Here is a 24,311-nt window from a genome sequence, read left to right on the forward strand (position 1 = left end):
CTCCCTCCACCTAGGACCCATACTGACCTCTCCCTCCCCAGTACCCACAGTTATATCTCCCATTACCTAGCACCCACAGTGACCTCTCCATCCACATAGCACCCACAGTGACTTCTCCCTCCACCTAGGACCCATACTGACCTCTCCCTCCCCAGTGCCCACAGTTATATCTCCCATTACCTAGCACCCACAGTGACCTCTCCCTCCACCTAGCACCTACAGCGACTTCTCCCTTACTCAGCACCCACAGTGACCTCTCCCTCCACCTAGCACCTACAGTGACCTCTCCCTTACTCGGCACCCACAGTGACCTTTCCCTCCATCTAGCACCCACAGTGACCTCTCCCTCCACCTAGCACCCACAGTAACCACCTTCTCCCCCAGCACCCACAGTGACCTCTCCATCCACCTAGCACCCACAGTGACCTCTCCCTCCCCAGCTCTAGCAGTGATCCTGCCTACCTCAGCACACACACTGACCTATCCCTCCCCCAGCACCCACAGTGATCTTTCCCTCCCCCAGTGGCTAACCTCCTGTCCCCTGCAGCACCCACAGGGACCTCCCATCCCAAAAGCAGCACCTACAGTGATCTCTCCCATTGCCAGCGCCCACAGTGGCCTCTCCCAACACCCAGCATCCACTCCCTCCTCCAGTAACTACACTGACTATCCCAGCATCCACAGTCACCTCCCCTTCCTCCAGCACCCATACTGATCTCTTCCTTCCACAGCACCCACAGTGAATTACCCTTCCCCCAGCACCCACACTGACCTCTACCTCCCTTAGCAGCAACTATGCCATTCACAGTAGCACCCATAGTGACCTCCCCTTCCTCCAGCACCCACAATGACCTCTACCTCCCCCAAGACCCACAGTAACCTCCCCAAAGGACCCACAGTGACCTTCCTTTCCTCCAGCACTCATACTGACCTCTACCTTCCACAGCACCCACAGTTACCCCCCCCCCCAGCACCCACAGTGACCTACCCTTCCCCCAGCACCCACACTGAGCTCTACCTCCCCCAGCAACCACACTAACCTCTACCTCCCCTAGCAGAAACTATGCCATTCATAGCAGTACCCACAGTGATCTCCCACCCCCTGCACCCACAACAATCCCACCAATATTCAGCACCCACATTACACTCAACCAGTAACCCCCACTGTAGCAAGCACCCAGTACTTGGACCCTGCACCCAATACTCACATCCGGCCTCAATATGGCACTTAATACTTGCATCAAACAGCCACATGACACCCAGTGCCTGCAATCCTTCACCCTATAGCTGGCACCCACATGGCACAGTACTTGCACCCAACCCCAACATGGCACTCACTACTCACACCTGCACACCGCCTTCACATGGCGCCCACTATCTGCACTCACATAACTAGTACTAGCACCCAAAGTACCTGCACTCAGAACCCACATAACACACAATGGCCTCCCATAGCTAGCACCCAGTGCAGGCATGGCACCAAGTATTCGCACCTATGTGATACCCAGTACCTGCACCCAACACCCACATGTTTCATCTGCAGTAGTTCCAGTTTCACTAAGCCTCCACTTAGTGCCTAGTACAAACACCAAGCACTCACATATGACATCCAGTACTTGCACCCAGAACTCACAAGGGACTGAGTACCTGCAATCAACACCTACATGATAGTTGATACGCACCCATACAGCCAGAATCCACACGACACCCTGTGCCAGCACCCAGAACCCACATGGCACCCAGCATCTGCCTTTAGCACCCACATGACAACAAATACCCCACTATCCAGCATCTATCACTATCATCTATCATATGTCACCATGTACTCACTCCCAGTACCCGCATGGCACTCAGTATTTGCACCTGGGACCCACATACCCCCATAAACAACACCCAAATAGCACTCAGTACCATCCTTGGTCTGTACCCATATGAGACTCAGTACTCTCCCATGGCACACATCCAGACCACACATGGCACTCCCTACTCACTCATGTCCAACACTCACATGTCTCCCTGTACCAATTAACACTCACATGGCACCCACTATTGTTTATAACCATCTGCTACTCATTCAGCACCCAATACTGCATAGCACCCACTGCAAATAAACACCCAATACAAACTGAACCTTAGTACCCACAGCAGCTTGACTGTACTTTGGCATCTCGGCACCCACTGCAACTTAGCACACAGTGAACCTTTGCATCTTACCACCCACTGTATCTGGGTACCCGCTGCACCTTGGCGCTTACTGCAGTTTTGCATCTACTAATGCTTAGCAACCACTGCATATTGGTAACCACTTCTTTGCCTGAAAAGAGGCTTGGGTGCTGATCAAGAGGGACAGAGGACCCAGTAATGAAAGGTGAGTCTGTGCCTCCACTGTGGGCTCCACTGTGCCCACTATAACCCACTAACAGTGGGCACCTATCACTGCTGATTTGAGGGCGGGGGCACCAAAAGGGGGGGGGGTGTTGGTGGTTAAAACTTCCTTATGCTTTCGAGAGAGGGCATATAAAATACACAATTTAGCATGATTTATCGATTTCAAATTTGAGGACCACACCCTTGAGGATCCTCTGCACGGCCCTGCCCCTTCCTGCAGCACCCACACTGACCTCTACTTTTCCCAGCATCCACCCCTTCCCCTCATAGCTGGCACCCAGGCCAGTACTCACACTCACATGACACCAAGAATCTGCACCCAGGCCTAAAATTGCACCCAGTACTCACACCTGCACACAGCTTCCACATGGCCCCCACTATCTGCACCAAGCACCCACTTAACCCGTACCCCCACCTAAAGTACCTGCATTCAAAACCCATGTGATGCCCAAAGCCCACGCATAGCCAGCACCCAGTACAGGCATGGCACCAAGTATTCGCACCCATGTCACATCCAGTACCTGCACCTAGCACCCACATGACAACCAGTACATGCACCCAGATCTTACATGGCATTAAGTACTTGCAATCAACACCCGCATGACACTCGATACCCAACCATAGCCAGAACCCACATGACACTCTGTGCTCACACCCAGAACGCACATGGCACCCAGCATCTGCATTCAGCACCCACATGACAACCAATACCCCCTAGCCAGAAACGAGGAGGGGGGGGGGGGCATGCGGGGGAAGATGTTGCCAGGCCCCTTTTTTAAATTTGAGCACCCCCCACTTAAGGACCCTCTGCACGGCCCTGCACAGAGTCACTGGGAGTCTGCACAAATCTGTGTTGTCCAGCTGGAGATACATTGCACTGGATGCAGAGAGCTGTGATGTATAGAGTAACCAGAGGCGCCAAAAGGATAAAAAACACAAAAAATCTTAAAATTGTTACGGAGGAAGTGGTGGATTTAACTCCCAGAAGCAGATACAAGAACTGTCAATTTCAAAACAGTCGTATATATTTGACATACTCCAAAACTAAGTTGCAACGCGTTTCTCCGGTTTTACCCCGCTTCATCAGGCAATAAACAAGGAGTATATGGCTGGAAATCAGAGACAAACATGGCTATATCAAACTTGTGCATTTAAAAGGGTATATGCAGTATACATAGGAAATTGGTGGTAATAACAATGGTACAAATAAAAAATATTGTGGGTGTGTTTTATTACAATCATGGGACTGTGTGTAGAAAGATAATAGTTAGATAATAGTTAGCACGCCTAAAAGCTTTGGACGTGCAAACTAGGGTGCTAAGTAGTTTGCACGTCCAAAGCTGTTACTGATCGCGCGTTAAGTTGGTGCACCCGAAACGTTGCACAGGTGCGCCCAAAATGTTGCACCGTGTGCATGAAACGTCACACCGTTCGCGTGTAAAATAGCTTTTCAGGCTAACCTTTGCATGCGCAAACGCTTGCGCGCATATTAGCGTGTGAAGCTGCAGTTTTCGCGTCCTAAGTGCCTTTTCACTGGCGTGCTAACACTTAGCACCCTTTAGTGAATCGAGGCCATAGTCCCATGAGTGTAATAAAAAACACCCACAGTATTTTTTACTTGTACCATTGTTATTAACACCAATTTCCTATGTATACTGCATATACCCTTTTTAAATGCAAAGGTCTGATTTAGTAATGTTTTTCTCTGATTTCCAGCCTTATACTCCTTGTTTATTGCCTGATGGAGCAGGGTTAAACCTACAAAACTCGTTGCAACTTTTTTTTGGAGTATGTCAATAAACATTAGACTGTTTTGAATTTGACAGTTCTTGTGTCTGCTTCTGGGAGGTAAGTCCACCACTGCCTCTGTAGCAATTATAAGATTTTTAGTGTTTTTTATCCTTTTGGTGCCTCTGTTTATACCTCAATTGAGTCCACCCCTGGTGGAGGGGTGGCATACCCCTTCTTTCTTCGATCTACAGAGAGCGACTTCTTAATCCTGAGTGGGTACAGGTCTAATGTCCCCACCTGCATTTACAGTGGTTACCTTAGAGGTAACCCTGGTTTGTGTGTATATTTCTACTTACTTTCAATATTGCCTTTACCACTACATATTACACTATATTGGACAATCGGTGTCCCTTTCTATATCTCTCTACAGAGAGCTGTGATATTACACAATCAAAATACAGCAAGAATGGCACTTATAAATGATGTTGTGTTGTATTGCGCTTCTGCACACAGAGTCACTGGGAGTCTGCGCAAAATCTGTGCCGTACAGCTCAAGATACACTGCACTGGAGGCAGAGATCTGTGATATAATCAAAATACAGAAAGAATGGCACTTATGAATGATGTTGTAGTGTATTGTGCTTCTGAACACAGAGTTACTGGGAGTGTGCACAAATCTGTGACATACAGCTCAGATGCAATGCACTGGATGCACTGGGTGCAGTCAGTGTCAGGAGCCAGGGCACTGTGCAAACACAACTTATGAACCAGTACCAGTCCTAAGGAGAACTCTGTTTGCCTTTTCAGGATGCTGTAAACAGCTAAAAGGCAGTGGTGACACAGAACAGTGGCCTAGCTACCACTTTTCCTATCTTAGCAATGCTCTGTCCCTTCTCTCTCTAACAGCAGCTGAAGAATGAGTGAAACATGGCTGCTGCACTTGTGTTTTTATAGAGGGCAGGGGGGTCCGGGAGGGAGTTCTGGCTTATTGGCTGCCATGTGTCTGCCGACTGTGAGGTAAGGGGTCAACGTTTTCCTCAATGATGATGTATAGGGGCGGATAGAACACGCTATGTATTCACCCGAGGAGGCAAGCTTGAATACCCCATCTTCACCATCAAGTATTCGAAAAGGAAATACTTTGGGCTATCTCTACCCTTCTGCAATGTTTTGCTAGCATAGGATTAAGCAACAAAGTGTTCCACCTTTTTAGCAGTATTGCTTTAGCTTAGGTTGCCCACCTCGCTGGGCTTATCCATACACACTGGGGCTGACTGGAATGGTCCCCAGGCACTCTGCACATACTGCAGGTCTGCTCGGTCCACTCCACGCTAAGGGTAGCAACTCCTCCGACACACGCAGGCAGACTTCCAGGTTCACGTTGGTGATGACTTCACCACGTTGTCCACATCATCACTAGTATCGCCCGTTCACCAGGCTTACTCAGATGATATGAGGACGGTAACTCCCATTCTCATTTAAAAGTTCTATCGGCATCATCTCTTTGCATACTCCTGCCTCATCTGTTCTCCTGATTGGCCTGAGCACCACTTTGCTTGTTCTCTCGCTCAGGGAGGGGAAAGAATACAGTTTATTCCCTCCATTTTTCTTTTGGGCACACAGTTCTGGAAAATTTTTAACCTACTGCTACAATGGAATTAGGGCAGCTACATCAATAATTTATCTCCATAGTCATTTCTTTAACCATAGATTTTAACAATAGATTTTCATACAGGTAGCAATGGTGCGAGGGGAAGTTCAGAATTGAGGCCATTAGGGATTACTGTCCCCAGTCTAAATATCCAACTTGATTCAATCTGACACAACTTTCTATCGAGATCCCCACCCCTGGATGAAACCTGCATCTTCACTAGTCCCTTCAATTTTAAACCACTAGGGTCCTTATCATGATACATCTTAAAGTGCAACCCCAGGGGCTAGTTTAATCACCTTCTTTGATGTTTCTGACATGTTCCTGGATACATTTTTTAAGAATCCGTGTAGTCTTACCGACGTATTTTAAACCGCAAGGGCACTCAATCATGTAAACAATATATGTACTCTCACAATTTCTGAAAGCCCTTCATACATTTGCGTTCACTCACATTCGGTGACACGTGGTTAAGCTCAACCAGGTAGCATACACTACACTTTCCACATGGGAACATCCCAGATGGCCTTGTTGTGGGTCACTCCCAACCACATTCTCGGCAATTGTTGCAATACTGATCAGAACTCAGATTTAACCAATATATTGAGCACGTTGGGTGCCCTTTTGGCTGCCATCTTCTTAAGCTAAAGCAATTCTGCTAAGGGGGGGGGGGGGGGGGGAAGAGCTATGTTGCTTAAATCTATGCTAGCGCAATATTGCAAAAGGAGTGGAACACTCCGGTGTATGGAAGCTGCAGCTATATATTGCAGCACTATGAGCTGGCTCATTATCTAACATAAGTGGCGCTTGGAGTCTGGGAGTTGACAAACACCTGGAATGTTCTTTGTGATAAACAGTGGAGAACTACTAATATAGCAACTAGTTGCAGTAGATGGTACAAACTCCCTGGAGTAGTATAATGGACATTTGTGAGCATGTGAGTAATGTACATACAGTATGTTGGTGAGAATGACGCAGCCAGCTACGTATGGTTAGGCTTAGACTAACCATAATGTTACCCACTTTTTGAGGGGATTGGGTTGAATATGTTTAGCAGGCAAAAAGGTATTTGAATATGTCATAAGTAAACGTGGCTATTTGTGAATTGTTGCCAATTATATAAGCACACTGGTAACAATGACTATGCATCACATTCACATTTTAACAGTAATCTCTTCACTTATGACAAGGAAATAAACATTATATTCACTATAAATCGCAGATGAAATAACATAAGAACAGTTTATCAACCATTCTCTTGGCCACTCTCAACTGGGTTAGTATAACAATATACAATAAAATAGTCTTTATGGTATTATCTCTTGGGTTTTCTGTCAGGTACAAAACCCACCGGATCTGTATGTATTGCAGTAAATAAGGAATTATCAGTTTTAATCTTGTAGTTAAGATTTTTATTGAATATTTTAGGATCAACATTAATCAATAATATTGACCTATAATTGGAGGCTAAAGACGAATTCTTTTCAGTTTTGGAATAACTGAGATGTGAGCAATTTTTGCATCCCCAGGTGATGCAGAAACATGGTTAACACTGTTAAAAGCATTAGTAAACAGTGTGACCAAATCTTTTTTAAGTATTTAAAGTATAATTATCTTATCAGGGGTTATATACCTGAAACACTCTACTCTCTACAGTAGCGTGGGCCTTTTAATTTTGGGAATTTTGTATAAAGGACATATTTGTAGAGGCTCTCTTATGGTGAAGAGAATGTGCCACTATTTTGCTACACTTATTATTAAACTCATAGAGTTTACTTTTATATCTCATGAGAATATTGATTCTGGAGGGATTAAGAACCCTTTTAAAAGCAGAGCTAAACTATTAATTTTAAAAAGTTTCAGACAAAGACAATTTATGTTTAGACTCTCTAATTGGGATATTTTGCCAAAATGTAACTCAACCTACTTTACTTTATTCTCCTTTCTCTGGACCCCTTGTTGAATAAGATACCTTTCATTACACATTTGTGAGTATTACATTTGCTAATCTCTGACACGTCTTCTGAGGAAGAATTACTAGCAATATAAGTTTGTGGTTCTTTTTGCAAGAATGGTGTGCACACAGGATGTTGTAACAAAGCATTATTCATGTAGACACATTTTTTGGAGGGTTAAAATATTCTACAATGCCTTTAATGATCTGCTGTGCTGTCTGCACAGGCAGACAGCTTTTTGACCATTTTTTAGGTCTAAGTGCTGCAGGTCCCTGGAAAAGAGACCTGTCTTCACTCTGCAAGTTTCAGCGTTACTGTTCTGGTGTATACCAAGTATCATTCAAATCAGTGAAGGTGTTTTAGAGTGATCGCGGCACATACACACACACACACACACACATACATACATACATACATACGATTTTATATATATGTTACGGCCAGAACCCGAAGTGTGGCCACTTCTAGTTCTGGCCGGCCACTTCGGGTTCTGGCCGGCCAATGTGCGAAGTGGCCGCAGCGCAGCGGTCAATGTTAGAAATGGAATGTTACGCCGTCTCGCTGCGGCCAAATTGATGACAAGTTGCTTAATTTAATGAAATATAGCCGGCGGCAATGTAATAGATGAAGCCGCCGGCTTTCGCACTGCCTCTCTCCTCTCCCCCCCCCCCCCCCCCCGCCTCCCATACAACAAGTAGCAGCCGGCGGGGACACGCGTGTCCCGAGAGTCATTCGTCGCGGCAGGGGAATCCTGCCGTTCCTGCAGAGCGGGTGCTGGCAGAAGCAATGTCTGCAGCCTCCCCGCTCTGCTGCCCCTGCTGCGACGAACGACTCTCCGGCTGCATGTACCCGGCTGCTACTTATTGTATGGGAAGCGGGGAGAGGAGGGAGGCGGGGGAGGAGAGAGGCAGTGCAAAAGCCGGCAGCTTCATCTATTACATTGCCGCCGGCTATATTTCATTACATTATGCAAGTTGTCATCAATTTGGCCGCAGCGAGACGGCGTAACATTCCATTTCTAACATTGGCCGCTGCGCTGCGGCCACTTCGCACATTGGCCCGCCAGAACCCGAAGTGGCCGGCCAGAACTAGAAGTGGCCACACTACGGGTTCTGGCCGTAACATATATATTGATATCATATATTTATATCGTGTAGTCCATCTACAACAACAACAACAACAACAAATAACATTTGTAAAGCTCTTTTCTCCCATGGGACTCAAAGCGCATAAGCATGGCTCAGACCATCGTGGTACAGAGGAAGAAATTTTATAAGTCTGGAAATGCCAGGCTAAACAGGTAGCTTTTCAGTCTGGATTTGAATAGCTCCAGGGATGGTGCTGTCTTTACTGGTTGTGGTAGGGAGTTCCAGAGAGTAGGGGCAGCATGGCAGAAGGCTCTATCTCCAGATTTTTTGAGGTGCACTCTGGGAGTGACCAAGTTTACAGAACTTGCTGATCTGAGGTTGTGAGAGGTGTGGTGCAGCTTTAGCAAGTCCTTCATGTATCCAGGGCCCAGACTGTGCAGGGATTTGAATGTCAGCAGTCCAATCTTGAAGAGTATTCTCCATTCTACTGGTAGCCAGTGCAGTGAGCGAAGAATCGGTGTAATGTGACAGTGGCAAGGCTGGTTTGTTAGCAATCTGGCAATCTAGAAATCAGATCAATGAATAAATATATATATTCAATGAGTTAATTCCTGTAATTCCTATACATTAATTAAAACTGTGTTTGTGTTTTAAACCAATCTATGCCAATGACGGTGTACTGTATGAAGTCATCAATCGACAGAAAGCTTCATCTGCTCCTTGTTGTTCTAAGGTTTCACAGCCCACTTAGGCTTCACAATTCACACACAACCATACCCTGTGCACTGTGCTGGCCTTTGTGGAATTATTTTCCTTTTGCTATGTCACAGCTATAATAAACATGCACATATGGTAGAGGAAGGCATCATTTTCATTTATAAACAACCTGTTCATGGTTTCCTGCAGTCCACCAGATACTCTGTGACAGTTTTGATATTAGTGTTCAATATTACTTTAACATGTTTGCATGACTGAAATGAGCACAGGTATTTTTCATTTTACTTTATCCCACTTTACATAACGTCACTGCCCTTTAAACTTCAATAAATCATGCCCCATGTATATATTTCTCTGATGGAAATCTTTTCTAATCTAAATTGATGCATTACTGCAGATTAAAAATATTTCATATTGTACATTTTAATCTGGTTTCCCAAAAATTGTTCTGTATGCTGCTGCAGATTGGATTGGAAGGATTGCAACCAAACCAGCACTGTATGAATTATTTTTAAAAAATAAACTATGTTTGTTTTTCATTTACAAAAATCTATATTAAAACATTGATTTAATATACAGTATTTTTATGTAACATTTCATAAATATGCACTAGCATTACTATGGATGCAAGATGTGTTGATTTGTAGAAAAAGGAAAAAATAGATGACTTCACAGATAGGAAAATAATGGAGTTTCTGTGCTACTAGGCAGTCTGTGAAACAATAACATGTTGAACAATAGCACTTTGACCATTCAAGCTATTCAGTTGAAACAGTATTGCAGAGTTGGTGATTTTGTTGTGTTTTATGTCCTATGGTGAGAATAGTGCTGACATTGTTTATTTGACATACATTCTATTAAATTAAGCCATTATTGTGTAAAGCATTCTGTTAGTAACTACTATAAATTGTAACCACCTAGTTCTTTTCATATCACTTTCCTGGCATCAAAGATGGGAAAGGTAATGTAACTGATGTATTAGATTAAAGCCATACAGTTTTAATTTAAAACTACTTCTGGTAGGTTTACTATTTACCACTAGCTACATGTTCTGAACATTTTTAACAAATTATCTTGAACAGTGATTAGAAAGTATAGCCTTTTCCCTTAGGTTACATTTACAGAAAAAATGTTAATATTTTTAAGAGGATGAGACTTTTCTTATTAAAACATTGAAATTAATCGGTCATGAGAAAATGCATTTTCAAGAATGCCTCTTTTCAGCAAAAAACGTTTGGTGACTGCATTTTGCAACAAGAATGGCTTAACAGATTTATAAGGCTCTGTCATGATCGCTGCTGCAGCAGGTATTGCTGGAAGTAGTAGTGCTGCAGCTCAGGCAGTTCTGATCTCTTTCCATGCAAGCTGCATAGCTTTGTCTGCCTTTCCCTGCTGTCAGCTTGTGACTGATTATCATTCACCTGTGTGGGAATCTGCATGTCTGCTCCCATTAGATGACCTCAGTATAAAAATCTGCTTCCTGCAGGACTCCTCGGGTTTTCATAGCTTCAGTTTAAGCCTGTCTTGCTGTTGCTTCAGCCCCCGATCGTGTTTCTTGTTCTAAAGATACTTTGCTGGTCTTTGCATCATATATTGGTTCATTGCCAATTTATATGCATACCAGCACGTTTATTATTTTCCTTGTATTCGTGTGTTACGTTGATACATCAGTGTCGCTGATGTATACGTACACGAACTGTTTATATCCTGTGTGCAGTTAGTCAGCTTTCCAGCACGTTTTGGTAGTTTGCGCGTATTCGTGATCACCCGTGCTGAGTAAGTTACCCTGCTCCTGGTTCTGTTTGTGGATTGCGTTCATCTCTGCGAAGAGATAACGAATCCTTCTGAATCCTGTTCTGTTACCGTTTGTGGATTGCGTTCATCTCTGCAAAGAGATAACGAATCCTTCTGAATCCTGTTCTGTTACCGTTTGTGGATTGCGTTCATCTCTGCGAAGAGATAGCGAATCCTTCTGAGTCCTGTTCCCTGTATTACTCCTGTCCTAGTCAGAGTTACTGCTTATGTCATATATCGGTTCATTGCCGATATATACATATGTTAGTCAGACCAGACGTTACAAATAGTTTCATTGATAGCTGTAATTGTAATACGCTAGGAAAACATACTTTTTGTATATTTATCTGTGTTACGTTCATCTATCTCGATCCTGCTATTTCCTGACTATCCTGTCCTGTCTTTGTGAGGCACGCCATCGCTGCAACGCATTGGCTGCCTCATTCCAGTCTGTCTTGTTGTGGACGCTTGCTGTCACTAAGTAGCGGCTAGCTAGCAAGCGTTCATTCTGTCTACCTGTCCTGATCTCCTCAGTACTGGTTTATGCGCTCAGCGCTACTTTGCGCTGAGACGTTATAGCGAAAGTATTGTTTGTGGCTGTCGGATCTGCACCGGCTCTGTGCGCCACAATCTCCTATTGGAGTCAGTCCTCCCCTCCACTAAACTAGGGATAGCCTGTTTCCTTGTGCTAGTGTGTGTACCTCCTCCACGTCAGCTCATGCGTTGCATGCTGACTGTGGAGAATACACCACCAAGCCTTACATTATGAAAACCCCATTACCAATCCCCATTGTGGGGGGGATTCCCAGAAAGTATGACACTGTTAATTATGGTTCCTGTTCCTTTAAGAAATTTGAAGAACTTAACTCTGAAACAGAAAATGAGTTTTTCTCTGAATGTGCCAGGTTCCTGGCCAATCCCGATCTCCAAGCGACTCCTGTTTCAACCTGGGCACTCCAGCTAAGTTATATTTTGTTTAAAGGGCAATTGTTTCAGTGGGCATTTGATGTTCTCAATCATTCTGATTTGAAAGAGAGACCGCTGGAATTTCTAGCGTTTGTGATCCATAACTGGTTGCGCATAGATCCATTGCCTTTTCCTCTAAATGAACTCCTGGCAGCAGGCCAATCAGCTTCCCCTTCAATTGTTTGCAAAAATGATCAGCAAGCAGAGAGTGTTCCTGATAATTTTCCTGCAGCTTTGAATAAATCACCAAAGGCAGCAGGGTCTAAGGCAAAACGCAAACGTTCTAAGAAACGTGTCCGATCTGCAGAGTCGTTATCCTTAGCGACTGAGACCTATAATGAGATTCTGCCATTAACAGATAATGAAATGCAATTGTCTTTCAGGGGAGTTAAATGGACTTATGAAACTACTAATGAACTTTCCTCCCTGGCTAGGGAAAATAAAGATTTTTGTTTAAAAGAATTATCTGAGTATGATTATGAGGAGATATTACAGAGTATTGAACAAATCAACTTATTTGTGAACCAAGGGAAGTTTGCATACACTACAGTTCAACACTTGCTACAGGTATTGGAGATTCTTAAGAATAAGGAATCTGCCAATCACCTGCTAATTAACCCTATACATGGGCCTGCCACAATCATATCTGCAAACTGTGATCAGCCTAAATGTTTCGCTGTTAAGTATGCATGGGATCCTCCATTCGAGAGGGGAGAGATGGAAGCCCTGGTCTGTGAATGGAAGAATGATTCAAGTTCATTTTGTCAATTTTACAGTGCAAAAAGTGAAATGGTATTGAATGCATGCATTAAGTCAGCCTATAACCTAATAGAGACTGGTGTGTGTAGGTATGACTGTGTGGCTCCTTTGATTGATGTGTGGGAACTGATTTTGGATGATTTTTATGTGACCCCGAATTCGCAAATTTGGCGTTCTGACCCGCCTGCTTCAGCACCTTTCGCTGATTCAGCAGGTGATTCGGAGCTCTTTTTGTGTGAAATTGAAGTTCCTGCAATTACACCCTGTACCATGGATAACTCAGTGTTACTTCCCAGTAAAACAGAAGCCACTGATACTTTCTTAACCTTGCCCTGCACAAATTTCTCAGCAGAGAATCCAGAGGTCCTGCTGACTTCCGAGTCCAGTCTAGCCAGTACTCATGAGTCTTTGTTCAGTGAAACAGACACCAGAAAAATCTTGCCTGCCTCTGCAAACACTTCTGCAGAAATTACCTGTGTTAATAAAGTTCAACTCCTGTCTGATCCAGCAGATGCCAATAGATGCACTACATCAGTTTCCGAGTCCCAGCAATCCTGTCTAGAAACCTCAGAACCCCAGCATCTGAATTTTCCAATTTTACAAATGAATGGTGATTCAGATGCGCAAACATTGTGTCTTGATCTTCCTGTTTCTACACCTCGCTCTAGTATCGTAAATAGCTCAGAGCATCTGCTATGTGAACCTGAAATCGCAGAATTATTACCTTGTTCAGAAAATGTTCCAGTAAATTTGCCCTGTACCATGAATTGTGCAGTAGATCTCTCCTATGAAGCGCAGGTCACAGAATCCTTATGCTGTCCAGCAGGTGCTTCCATGGTTTTGCCCTGCAATATGGACTGTTCAGTGATCCTGTCCAGTGAAGCTGGAGTCGCAGAGTCCTATGCTTCACCCAGTACTTTGGATACTTCAAACCCTCTAGCAGAAGACTCTGAGGCACTGCTTACCTCAGTGGGTGTTGCAGCAATATTCACTTGTTTAGCAGCTGTCTTAGAATTAAAGTCCACTCTAAATAAATTTGATGAATCTTTGTCTGATGAAGCAGAAGTCATTGAAATATTGTCCTCGTCAGCAAGTGTCTTAGATACCTTGCCCTGTACACAGTCTGATTTAACCAATATTGTGGAGTCCCTCTCCAGTGTTGTAACAGCCAAGGAACTCCAGCCCTGTCCTCTGAATGTTTCAGAAGTCTTGCCCTGTAACATGAATAATTCTGATTCTCTGGTCAAAATAACAGAAGTCTCAGAATTTCAGTCTGATTTAGTAAGCGTTCCTGAAACCCTGCCTTGTATTTTGGAAAATTCTGATTCTCTGGCCGGTGTGGCAGAGATTCCGTAGTTCCCTTCCTGTCCAGGGAATTCCTCAGATTTGCCCAGTTCAGTGGGGGATGCTGTAATATTGACTTGTTTTGCAGCTACTTTGGAGCCCCAATCCCAGGTACTAGATGAGTCTCTGTCCAGTCCAGAGGAAGTTGTGGAATTCCTATCTAGCTCAGGTCATACATCAAAAGACTTGTCCTGTCTTGTTTATGCCCCTGAACCTGATTTGTTAACAACCTTGCTAGAATCAGCGACATCCAAGTCTGTTCCTGCATTCTTTAGTGAGAGTCCAGTGCTTGTGAAGTCTAGTCATGATGAATTTTTGTCCAGTCCTGGTTTCGGTCCTATCTTGGCTGACCCTGAGGTTCACAGTTCCTTGACATGCCCAGAAGTTTCTCTTGTACCAGTGTGCCCAGATGTGCTTTGTGTGCCAGAATGCCCAAGTGTGTCTAAGGTGTTAGCGTACTCAGATGCTTCCTTAGGGGAGACATGTTCTGATGTTGCCAGTCTGCCTGCATGCCCAGAGATGGTTCTGGTCCCTGAAAGCCCTGATCTTGATGTTTGTCCTTGTAACCCTGACTCGGGAATTGCCATAGGTTCCATGGGGATTCTTGATAGTTCTCCATGTGAGCCTAAAGGGCGTTCTGACCTTTTGGGATCTCTTTGGAGCTTTAAAGTGTTCTGGAAGATCTCTGAGGAAGCTTGTCCTGGTACCTTGGACTGGTTCAACAGTGGGTTTTGTGTTGGTAAAGACAGTTCCGGTGGGCATTGCAAAGGCTTTGGCATTTTTGGACGGTCCCTGGAAGGCAGTGGGTATCGCTCAGAGAGCTTCGGGGGGCTTTCTTCTGGAAATCATGGTTCTGATGGGTGTCACACTGAGACTTGTAGTACTGATGGGCATGGTTCTGTAGGTTCTGGTTCTGATGGATCCAGTCTTGTGATGACTGATTCTGGAATTTGGTCTTGCCGGGCTGTCCCGGTCATCATGAATTATCAGTTAGGTTGTCTCCTTGGGAAGGTCAGTTTTGAGAGGCGTCTGGTATCCGCCTTTAAGGGCGGGGGTACTGTCATAATCGCTGCTGCAGCAGGTATTGCTGGAAGTAGTAGTGCTGCAGCTCAGGCAGTTCTGATCTCTTTCCATGCAAGCTGCATAGCTTTGTCTGCCTTTCCCTGCTGTCAGCTTGTGACTGATTATCATTCACCTGTGTGGGAATCTGCATGTCTGCTCCCATTGGATGACCTCAGTATAAAGATCTGCTTCCTGCAGGACTCCTCGGGTTTTCATAGCTTCAGTTTAAGCCTGTCTTGCTGTTGCTTCAGCCCCCGATCGTGTTTCTTGTTCTAAAGATACTTTGCTGGTCTTTGCATCATATATTGGTTCATTGCCAATATATATGCATACCAGCACATTTATTATTTTCCTTGTATTCGTGTTACGTTGATACATCAGTGTTGCTGATGTATACGTACACGAACTGTTTATATCCTGTGTGCAGTTAGTCAGCTTTCCAGCACGTTTTGGTAGTTTGCGCGTATTCGTGATCACCTGTGCTGAGTAAGTTACCCTGCTCCTGGTTCTGTTTGTGGATTGCGTTCATCTCTGCAAAGAGATAACGAATCCTTCTGAATCCTGTTCTGTTACCGTTTGTGGATTGCGTTCATCTCTGCGAAGAGATAGCGAATCCTTCTGAGTCCTGTTCCCTGTATTACTCCTGTCCTAGTCAGAGTTCCTGCTTATGTCATATATCGGTTCATTGCCGATATATACATATGTTAGTCAGACGTTACAAATAGTTTCATTGATAGCTGTAATTGTAATACGCTAGGAAAACATACTTATTGTATATTTATCTGTGTTACGTTCATCTATCTCGATCCTGCTATTTCCTGACTATCCTGTCCTGTCTTTGTGAGGCACGCCATCGCTGCAACGCATTGGCTGCCTCATTCCAGTCTGTCTTGTTGTGGACGCTTGCTGTCACTAAGTAGCGGCTAGCTAGCAAGCGTTCATTCTGTCTACCTGTCCTGATCTCCTCAGTACTGGTTTATGCGCTCAGCGCTACTTTGTGCTGAGACGTTATAGCGAAAGTATTGTTTGTGGCTGTCGGATCTGCACCGGCTCTGTGCGCCACAATCTCCTATTGGAGTCAGTCCTCCCCTCCACTATACTAGGGATAGCCTGTTTCCTTGTGCTAGTGTGTGTACCTCCTCCACGTCAGCTCATGCGTTGCATGCTGACTGTGGAGAATACATCACCAAGCCTTACAGGCTCATTCCTAGTCCTCAAAATACGAAAGTGTATTTAAAGCCTGACAAAACTCTGGATGCAAGACTCTATATAATCAAAACTCTGCATGGAACACTATATATAATGCACATGATTTTATAGCTGTTCATTTTTGCAAAGAAAAGTTATGGCTTATATTTGCCAAGATAACCTCACAAACTCCTAAACACATGAGTGTGTGATCAAGAAAGGGCATCGCATAAAGGTATGGACCTGTTTAGTCTCCCCCAATATGTTGAAGCCTATTAGATGAGCTTCCATTCAACATAGAGTGAAGGTGCAAAGAGACATCTACGGAGGGGGAGGGTGCAAAAAGAAAGAAAAAGGGGAGAGACACAGCAAGATAGAAGAAAGCAAAGGGGTAAAAGATGAAAGCTCATTTTGCTACCTTTTCAACTGCTCACACAATCTTCCTTTCACATTGGTTCCAGGACTGACTAAAGACCAACATTGTGGATGACTCTTTTGATCAGTTGAAGCCCTTAATATTGATTGTGATATTGCAAATGTTTAAATCCACATCAATCTACGATCATTTATATTCTTTGTCTAATCGAATGTTTAATTGGGCAAAAATATTGTACAGTGAACGGCCAGCTTTATTCAACATTTCAACCACTGAGCATGAGGGAGGAAAAAAGGGCATATTAGAGCCATAAATAAAAATCAGATGTGTGTATGTGTGTCTGTGTGTGCTTAGTTTTGATTGGCCAATCACTGCCAAACTTTTACTACCTCCATGATGTAGTATGATGGGCAACAGACTTTGAACACTATAAACAGATTGTGTAGGTAAATTCTCATAATACATGGAGGTGGTAAAATAGGTCAGTGATTGGTCAATCGAAATTGAATGTGTGTACCAGGCTTTAGAGGCTGGATCAGTAAGACAGCTGGGCAGTCTGTATTGTTTAAAAGGAAGTAAATAGCCTGGAACACAATTTCACAATCTGCTCATTGTACTGAATATTTGTTAACCCTCATACTACATGGATGTGGTAAACTTGGTCAGAGAATGGCCAATCATAATTGAAAGTGTGTACCAGGCTTAAGGCTCAGTTCACATTGAGCAGGATCCATGATTGCCAAATCATCCCTTTAAATATATACACATCTAAGTAAAGCAGGTTCTGGTGGTACTTACACATTATCAGTGCCTAAACTTCATATATCTATCCACAAAACCAGTAAAATTCATGTGTGTCCTTATATAAGAGGTTAAATTGGCATCAGTGCTCAAATCATGAATGGCTAACCAGAGCGGACAATGCAGTGCCGACTCTGATGGTGCATTGTGGTCCAGTTGGAGTCTGGAGCAGATGCATTTCCACTGTAGTCTTCTGTGGGAAATGTATCCGCTGTGAAACATCATGCAAGTCAGAATTTTGTATTGCAGCCTGACAAATATGAACGGAACCTACTAATGGCATAGGATCTGACGACTGTCTGTTGCGATTTAGCACAATGGATACAAAATGTCCGTTTCACATAGTAATGTGAGCCAAGCCTAACAGTAGGCACATACAGTAGCAGTTTAAAGCAGGCAGCACACTATTCCTCCCATTACTACTCAATAATACCATGTGTGAGCTGAAATTGTTGAACATGCACAAAATGTTTGTCATACACACGCTCAATAGCGGTCTTTTATGCAGCACAATTGTTGAACAACTTTTGTTGTGAAACAAGTTGAAACAGCTAAAAAAAAGTATTTTGCTATTGTTCAAAAAGCTGATAAGACTGATAAGAAGTCAATCCAACAGTTGGATTGACATCTTATCAGTCTTATCAGTTTTTTGAACAATAATTCAACGATTGTGCTGCATAAAAGACCGCTGTTGAACGTGTGTATGGGGATTTAGTCAATATGGTTATCAAGGTAGGTGAGTGAGTCACAAGCATAAAGTTGTTGCACACAGTGACAAGAATCAACAATGGTTTTATCCTACCAACACTGAGGCAGATGGCAGTGGGTGCAGGACGAAACACGGGCAGCTTAATGGCCATTTCGCACGGCAGTGCCTCTGCCGAGACTGGTCCACTGACTGGACCGGTCTTGGCAGAAGCACCACCGTGCAAAATGGCCGTTAGGCTGCCCCTCTTTTGCCTGGCACCCACCGCCATCTGCCTCAGTCTTGGTAGGATAAAACCATTGTTGAATTGTTGATTCTGTGTGCAACAACTACATGTTTGTGACTCACTAACCTACCACTGCATACAGCAACTTGTTGGAATATACTGCTCAACATTTAACCACTTAAGGACCAGGCTTGTTTGCACTGATCTGTGCAGCGTGGGCTCTCCAGTCCACAGCACAGATCAGCAAGCAGCCAGGGCGACCAGACATCCGACCTTTTTTACCCACTAGGGGGATGTCCTGCTGGGGGGGTCTGATCGCCGCCGGCTATTTTCATTCAGTTGGGACGGGGGGGCTCCTCAAAGCCCCCCTCCGCATCGATTTTCCGCCTCCTTCCCCTTCCCTCCCTCCTTCCTATGGGCGGCACAGGACGGCGATCCGTCCTGCGCCGCCTCTGATAGGCTTCAGCCTATCAGATGCCGGCGATCCCCGGCCAATCAGAGGCCGGGGATTGCCGATCTCCTTTGATCTCCTATGATGTAAACAGCTGGGATTTCTTCCCCACGTGTTTACATTTAGCCTGCGAGCCGCAATCGGAGGCTCGCAGGCTATTCACGGAGACACCCTCCGTGAACTGACATGGAACGGAAACACCACTGGAACACCACAGTTCACCCTCCGTGAACTGACATGGAACGGAAACATGGCTATCTGAGGTTCTCTTCGGACAACTGTTGAACACAAAAGGCAAGGCCATGCCTGGGTGGGCTTGAACCACCAACCTTGCAGTTAACAGCCAAACGCGCTAACCAATTGTGCCACAGAGACTGTGTACCACAAAGACTGTGCACGCAGTTGCTGTTGAATGATTTTAAGGGGATGTATGTGTGTCTTTTGGAGGGAGGAAGTAAGTCTACTCCAAGAAGTTTCAGCATTTAGTGTTGGTGGCATAATGGTTAGGATAGCAGCCTACCAAGCACTAGACCTGGGTTTGATTCCCGGCCAATGTATGTAAGTTGGCTTTTGAAATCCTGCAATTCCCTAAGCAAGCTCATTTTTCTCTTGGATAGATCACAATGGTACATGCTAGGCTGTCTTCAGCATGTCGCACTGTAGTGAGTTGTGTTGGTGGTATAATGGTTAGGATAGCAGCCTACAGAGCGGTAGGCCTGGGTTCGATTCCTGGCCAATGTATGTGAGTTGGCTTTTGACATCCTACAAATCCCTAAGCAAGCTCATTTTTCTATTGGATATTTCACAATGGTACATGCTAGGCTGGCTTCAGCATGTAACATTGTAGTGTGTTGTGTTGGTGGTATAATGATTAGGATAGCAGCCTACCAAGCACTAGACGTGGTTCGATTCCCAGCCAATGTATGTAAGCTGGCTTTTGAAATCCTACAATTCCCTAAGCAAGCTCATTTTTCTCTTGGGTATATCACAATGGTACATGCTAGGCTGGCTTCAGCATGCAGCATTGTAGTGTGTTGTGTTGGTGGTATAATGGTTAGGATAGCAGCCTACAGAGCGGTAGGCCTGGGTTTGATTCCTGGCCAATGTATGTGAGTTGGCTTTTGACATCCTACAAATCCCTAAGCAAGCTAATTTTTCTCTTGGATATATCATAATGGTACATGCTAGGCTGGCTTCAGCATGTAGTGTTGGTGGTGGTATAGTGGTGAGGAGAGCTGCCTACCAAGCACTAGACCTGTGTTCGATTCCCGGCCAAGGTATGTATGCTGGCTTTTGAAATCCTACAATTACCTGGAAGACAAGACTCTCCTCCTCCCTCCGAGAGGAAGGGAGTCTGTCGAGTAGAAATTCTTCTTGTTAGGCAGAAATCAGTTCGGTGGGAAAAAAAATTTGAATTCCGTGGAATTTCAGATTTTTCAGCGGAAAGTCCGCCACAGTGATATAGCAATTCCGTTCCATCACAACGGAACGGAATCATCAAATTCCGGCCGGAATCACGGAATTGTTAACTGTTCCTTACAATCAGGGATATTTCCTGCTTTACTGAAGGAAGCAATCATCAGGCCTCTCCTCAAAAAACCCTCCCTGCACCCAGATGCAATGACCAGCTACAGACCTGTCTCTAACCTCCCCTTTCTGGGAAAGCTAATTGAAAAAGCTGTATACCTCCAGCTAGAAGCCAGAATCCTACAAAATAACAGTTATGACCCATTCCAGTCTGGCTTCAGGAAACACCACAGCACTGAAACTGCCCTCATCCAAATATGCAACCACCTGCTCATGGCAAGAGACAGAGGAGAGTGCTCGATCCTCATACTGCTAGACCTTTCTGCAGCCTTTGACACAGTTGACCATGACATCTTGATAAACAGGCTACAGGAATACTGCGGCATTGATGGCATAGTACTTCAGTGGTTCCAATCCTTCTTGAGTGGCAGAACCCACAAAGTGTCTATGGGGCCCTTCCTGTCCACCCCTGTAACACTTAAGTATGGGGTGCCCCAGGGCTCAATCCTCTCTCCCCTGCTTTTCACAATTTACATGCTACCGTTGGGAAAACTAATCCAAAAACATGGCCTGACATACCACTGCTATGCAGACGACACCCAACTATATCTTTCCTTCAAGCCTGGTGTGACAGACCCAACTCTAACTATAAACGCCTGCTTACGTGAACTACAGCAATGGATGAATGACAACTGGCTGAAACTAAATGCAGACAAAACTGAAGTCCTTCTGATTGGAGGGCAGAGCATGATAACAAAACAACTTAACTTGCAGTCTTCACCACTGGGAATAGGAGGCACGGATCTACGCAGCTCTGATCATGTGCGTAGCCTGGGAGTTCTAATTGATGGGGATTTAAACTTCAGAACTCAAATCTCTGCTGTGGTGAAATCATCCTATTTTCACCTGAAGAACATTGCAAAAATCAAGCACTTCATGCCCCCAGAAGATCTGCCAACCTTAGTCCACGCCTTCATCACATCCCGACTGGACTACTGCAATGCTCTCTACACTGGCCTTCCAAAAAAGGCCTTGTACTGCCTACAGCTGATACAGAATACTGCTGCCAGACTGCTAACCAACCAACCCCGTCACTGCCACATAACGCCAGTCCTGCATTCCCTTCACTGGCTACCTATAGAATGGAGGGTCCTATTCAAGATCGGCCTACTGACATTTAAATCCCTGAATAATCTAGGCCCTGGATACATGAAAGATATGTTACAGCTGCGTAGCAATCCCCGCATTCTCAGATCCACAGGTTCTAATAATCTAGTCATACCCAGAGTCCACTTAGAAACTTTTGGTCCCAGAGCCTTCTGTCATGCTGCCCCTACGTTTTGGAACTCCTTACCTCAACAGATCAGGACAGCCCCATCCCTGGACGTGTTTAAATCCAGACTGAAAACCCACCTGTTCAGTCTGGCATTTGCAGAAATATAACTTTTGTTGTGTGAATACTTCATCCTACTAATTACTGAATCTGAGAGAGCCTAAGCGCTTTGAGTCCTATGGGAGAAAAGCGCTATAGAAATGTTATTGTATTGTATTGTATTAATTCTTAATTCCGTGGAATCCTGCGACCATCCCTATTTTAGAAAAAGAGACAATCTTAGAACAGACTAGTCTACCTGGGGACAATATATTTTTTATGTATCTTGGGCAAGCAAAACCATGACTTCTACTGGTTAAACAGAACTGATTTTTCGGAAACGGGAAAAAAGGACACCGGCTACTAGTGGACGAAAAGGGTGCCGCCGTAGACTCTAATGCATTTATCGTTAATACGGTGCTCAAAGCAGAAAAAAGGGCGCCTGATAAATATCGTTAACAACATTAGAACATTAATGTTTTTGAAATATGTGTACAGATTTTACGTTATCAAATATATTATTTTTTCTATGTGTGTAAGGGTGTTTGTGCAGGGGGGTGGTTAGGGTTAAGGCGCGTACACACGCCGTACTTTTGCAAACGACAGATCCATCAGACCCTCCCGCAGGGCAGTTCTTCTGCCCACAGTTGCACGTGAGTACAAGCTCGGCGGATCAGTCAAAAACAGTCTTATCAGTCTGCCGACAGCTTGAACTCACGTGCAACTGTCGGCAGAAAAACCTCCCCACGGGAGGGTGTGACGGACCTGTCGTTTGCAAAAGTACGGTGTGTGTACGCGCCTTTAGGCACCACCAGGAGGGGTGGTTAGGGTTAGGCAACACCTCCCGGAGGGCTATGGTTAAGCACCACCGTGGGAGTGGTTAGGCTTAGGCACCACCAGGGGAGGGTTCTGTGTGAGAGTAGGGTTAGGTTAAGCTGTATTGTTGAATTATGTAACGATTTTTAAAGTTAATGGGCCTGATTCACAAAGCGGTGCTAACAGTTAGCACCCTGGTGAAAAGCCCTTTATCACGCCTAAACTCAGTTTAGGCATGATAAGTTTAGGTGTGATAAGTTTAGGTGTGATAAGTTTAGGCATGATAAGTTTAGGTGTGATAAGTTTAGGCATGATAAGTTTAAGCACCAACTGCGTTAGCACCGCAGTGCACAGCTGATCAAAAGTTTTGCGCTAGCAAAGTCTGGTGCACTTTGCATAGAGTTTAATGGCGCTGCTTTGCGTGCGGGACTTTGCACGCTATCTACACTTATCTAAACTTAGCATGCCTAAACTTATCACACCTAAACTTATCACACCTAAACTTATCACGCCTACACTGGCTTTTCACCAGTGTGGTGCAAAGGTTATCACGCCTAAAGTCTTTTAGGTGTGATAACTGAGTTATCACCGCTTTGTAAATCAGGCCCAATATCTTTTCATTTCCATTTCCCGTCTGTTTTAAAACGGTATTTATCGTTAACAAATTTTGTTAGCGATGTTTATCTTTATTGAGATTTTGTTATCCAGCTGTGCCAATTTGTTATCCAGCTGGGCCCTTTTTCTCCTGGCACCTTTTTTCATGCACCTGATTTTTCAATGTCTGTCAAAGCCTTGACCACAGAGTAGATGCACACGATAAGGAGCTTGCTGACATTAAAGCGGAGCTCGCGGATGAGAATCGCTCCTGCTGAAGCAACCTTAGGATTTGCAGGCTTACGGAATCTGTTCTGGACTTGACATCTATAGCCTCAGCTATGTTCCAAGAGCTTGTCCTGCAATACCAATCGAACGATTAGAGTTCTATAGGATCCATCTGTTTACATCTTGTGCCTGCAGCCCGAATACATAATACCCCCTGGTATGACCCCTTCCTATCTCCATCTGCTTACAAGAACAATGTGGAGAAAGCGCTACATGCACTATATGCAACCTGGTTCACTCCAGCCAATGCAATTTGATATAAGTCCCATTGAGATGGTTTATGCTGACCACACTGGTAATCTGTGGCTGGTTGGTAATAAACTAGTGTGGTTGGCATAAACCATCTGAATGGGACTTATATCAAATTGCATTGGCTGGTGTGAATCAGGTCGCATATAGTGCATGTAGTGCTTTCTCCACATTGTTCTTGTATACTTATTTGCTGGTCCCACAACTAGCTGGGAGAGCGCTCTGCATGAACTTTATCACTTACCTGAATAGTGAATTTTTG

The 24,311-nt window shown here is 44.6% G+C and overlaps 1 protein-coding gene across 1 annotated transcript in view; it reads left to right on the forward strand.

Moving 5' to 3' along the window:
- Window positions 1-10,405: 10,405 nt before the first annotated feature.
- The window catches only part of LOC137524748 (gamma-crystallin 2-like), a 47,906-nt gene continuing 34,000 nt past the window's right edge, over window positions 10,406-24,311 (forward strand). The window contains exon 1 of the mRNA XM_068244962.1: window positions 10,406-10,491. Within this exon, the coding sequence (XP_068101063.1) occupies window positions 10,483-10,491 (9 nt within the window). The 5' untranslated portion in view covers window positions 10,406-10,482. The remainder of the gene's footprint in view (window positions 10,492-24,311) is intronic.

The sequence above is a fragment of the Hyperolius riggenbachi genome, chromosome 7 (assembly GCF_040937935.1).
Source record: "Hyperolius riggenbachi isolate aHypRig1 chromosome 7, aHypRig1.pri, whole genome shotgun sequence".
NCBI lineage: Eukaryota > Metazoa > Chordata > Amphibia > Anura > Hyperoliidae > Hyperolius > Hyperolius riggenbachi.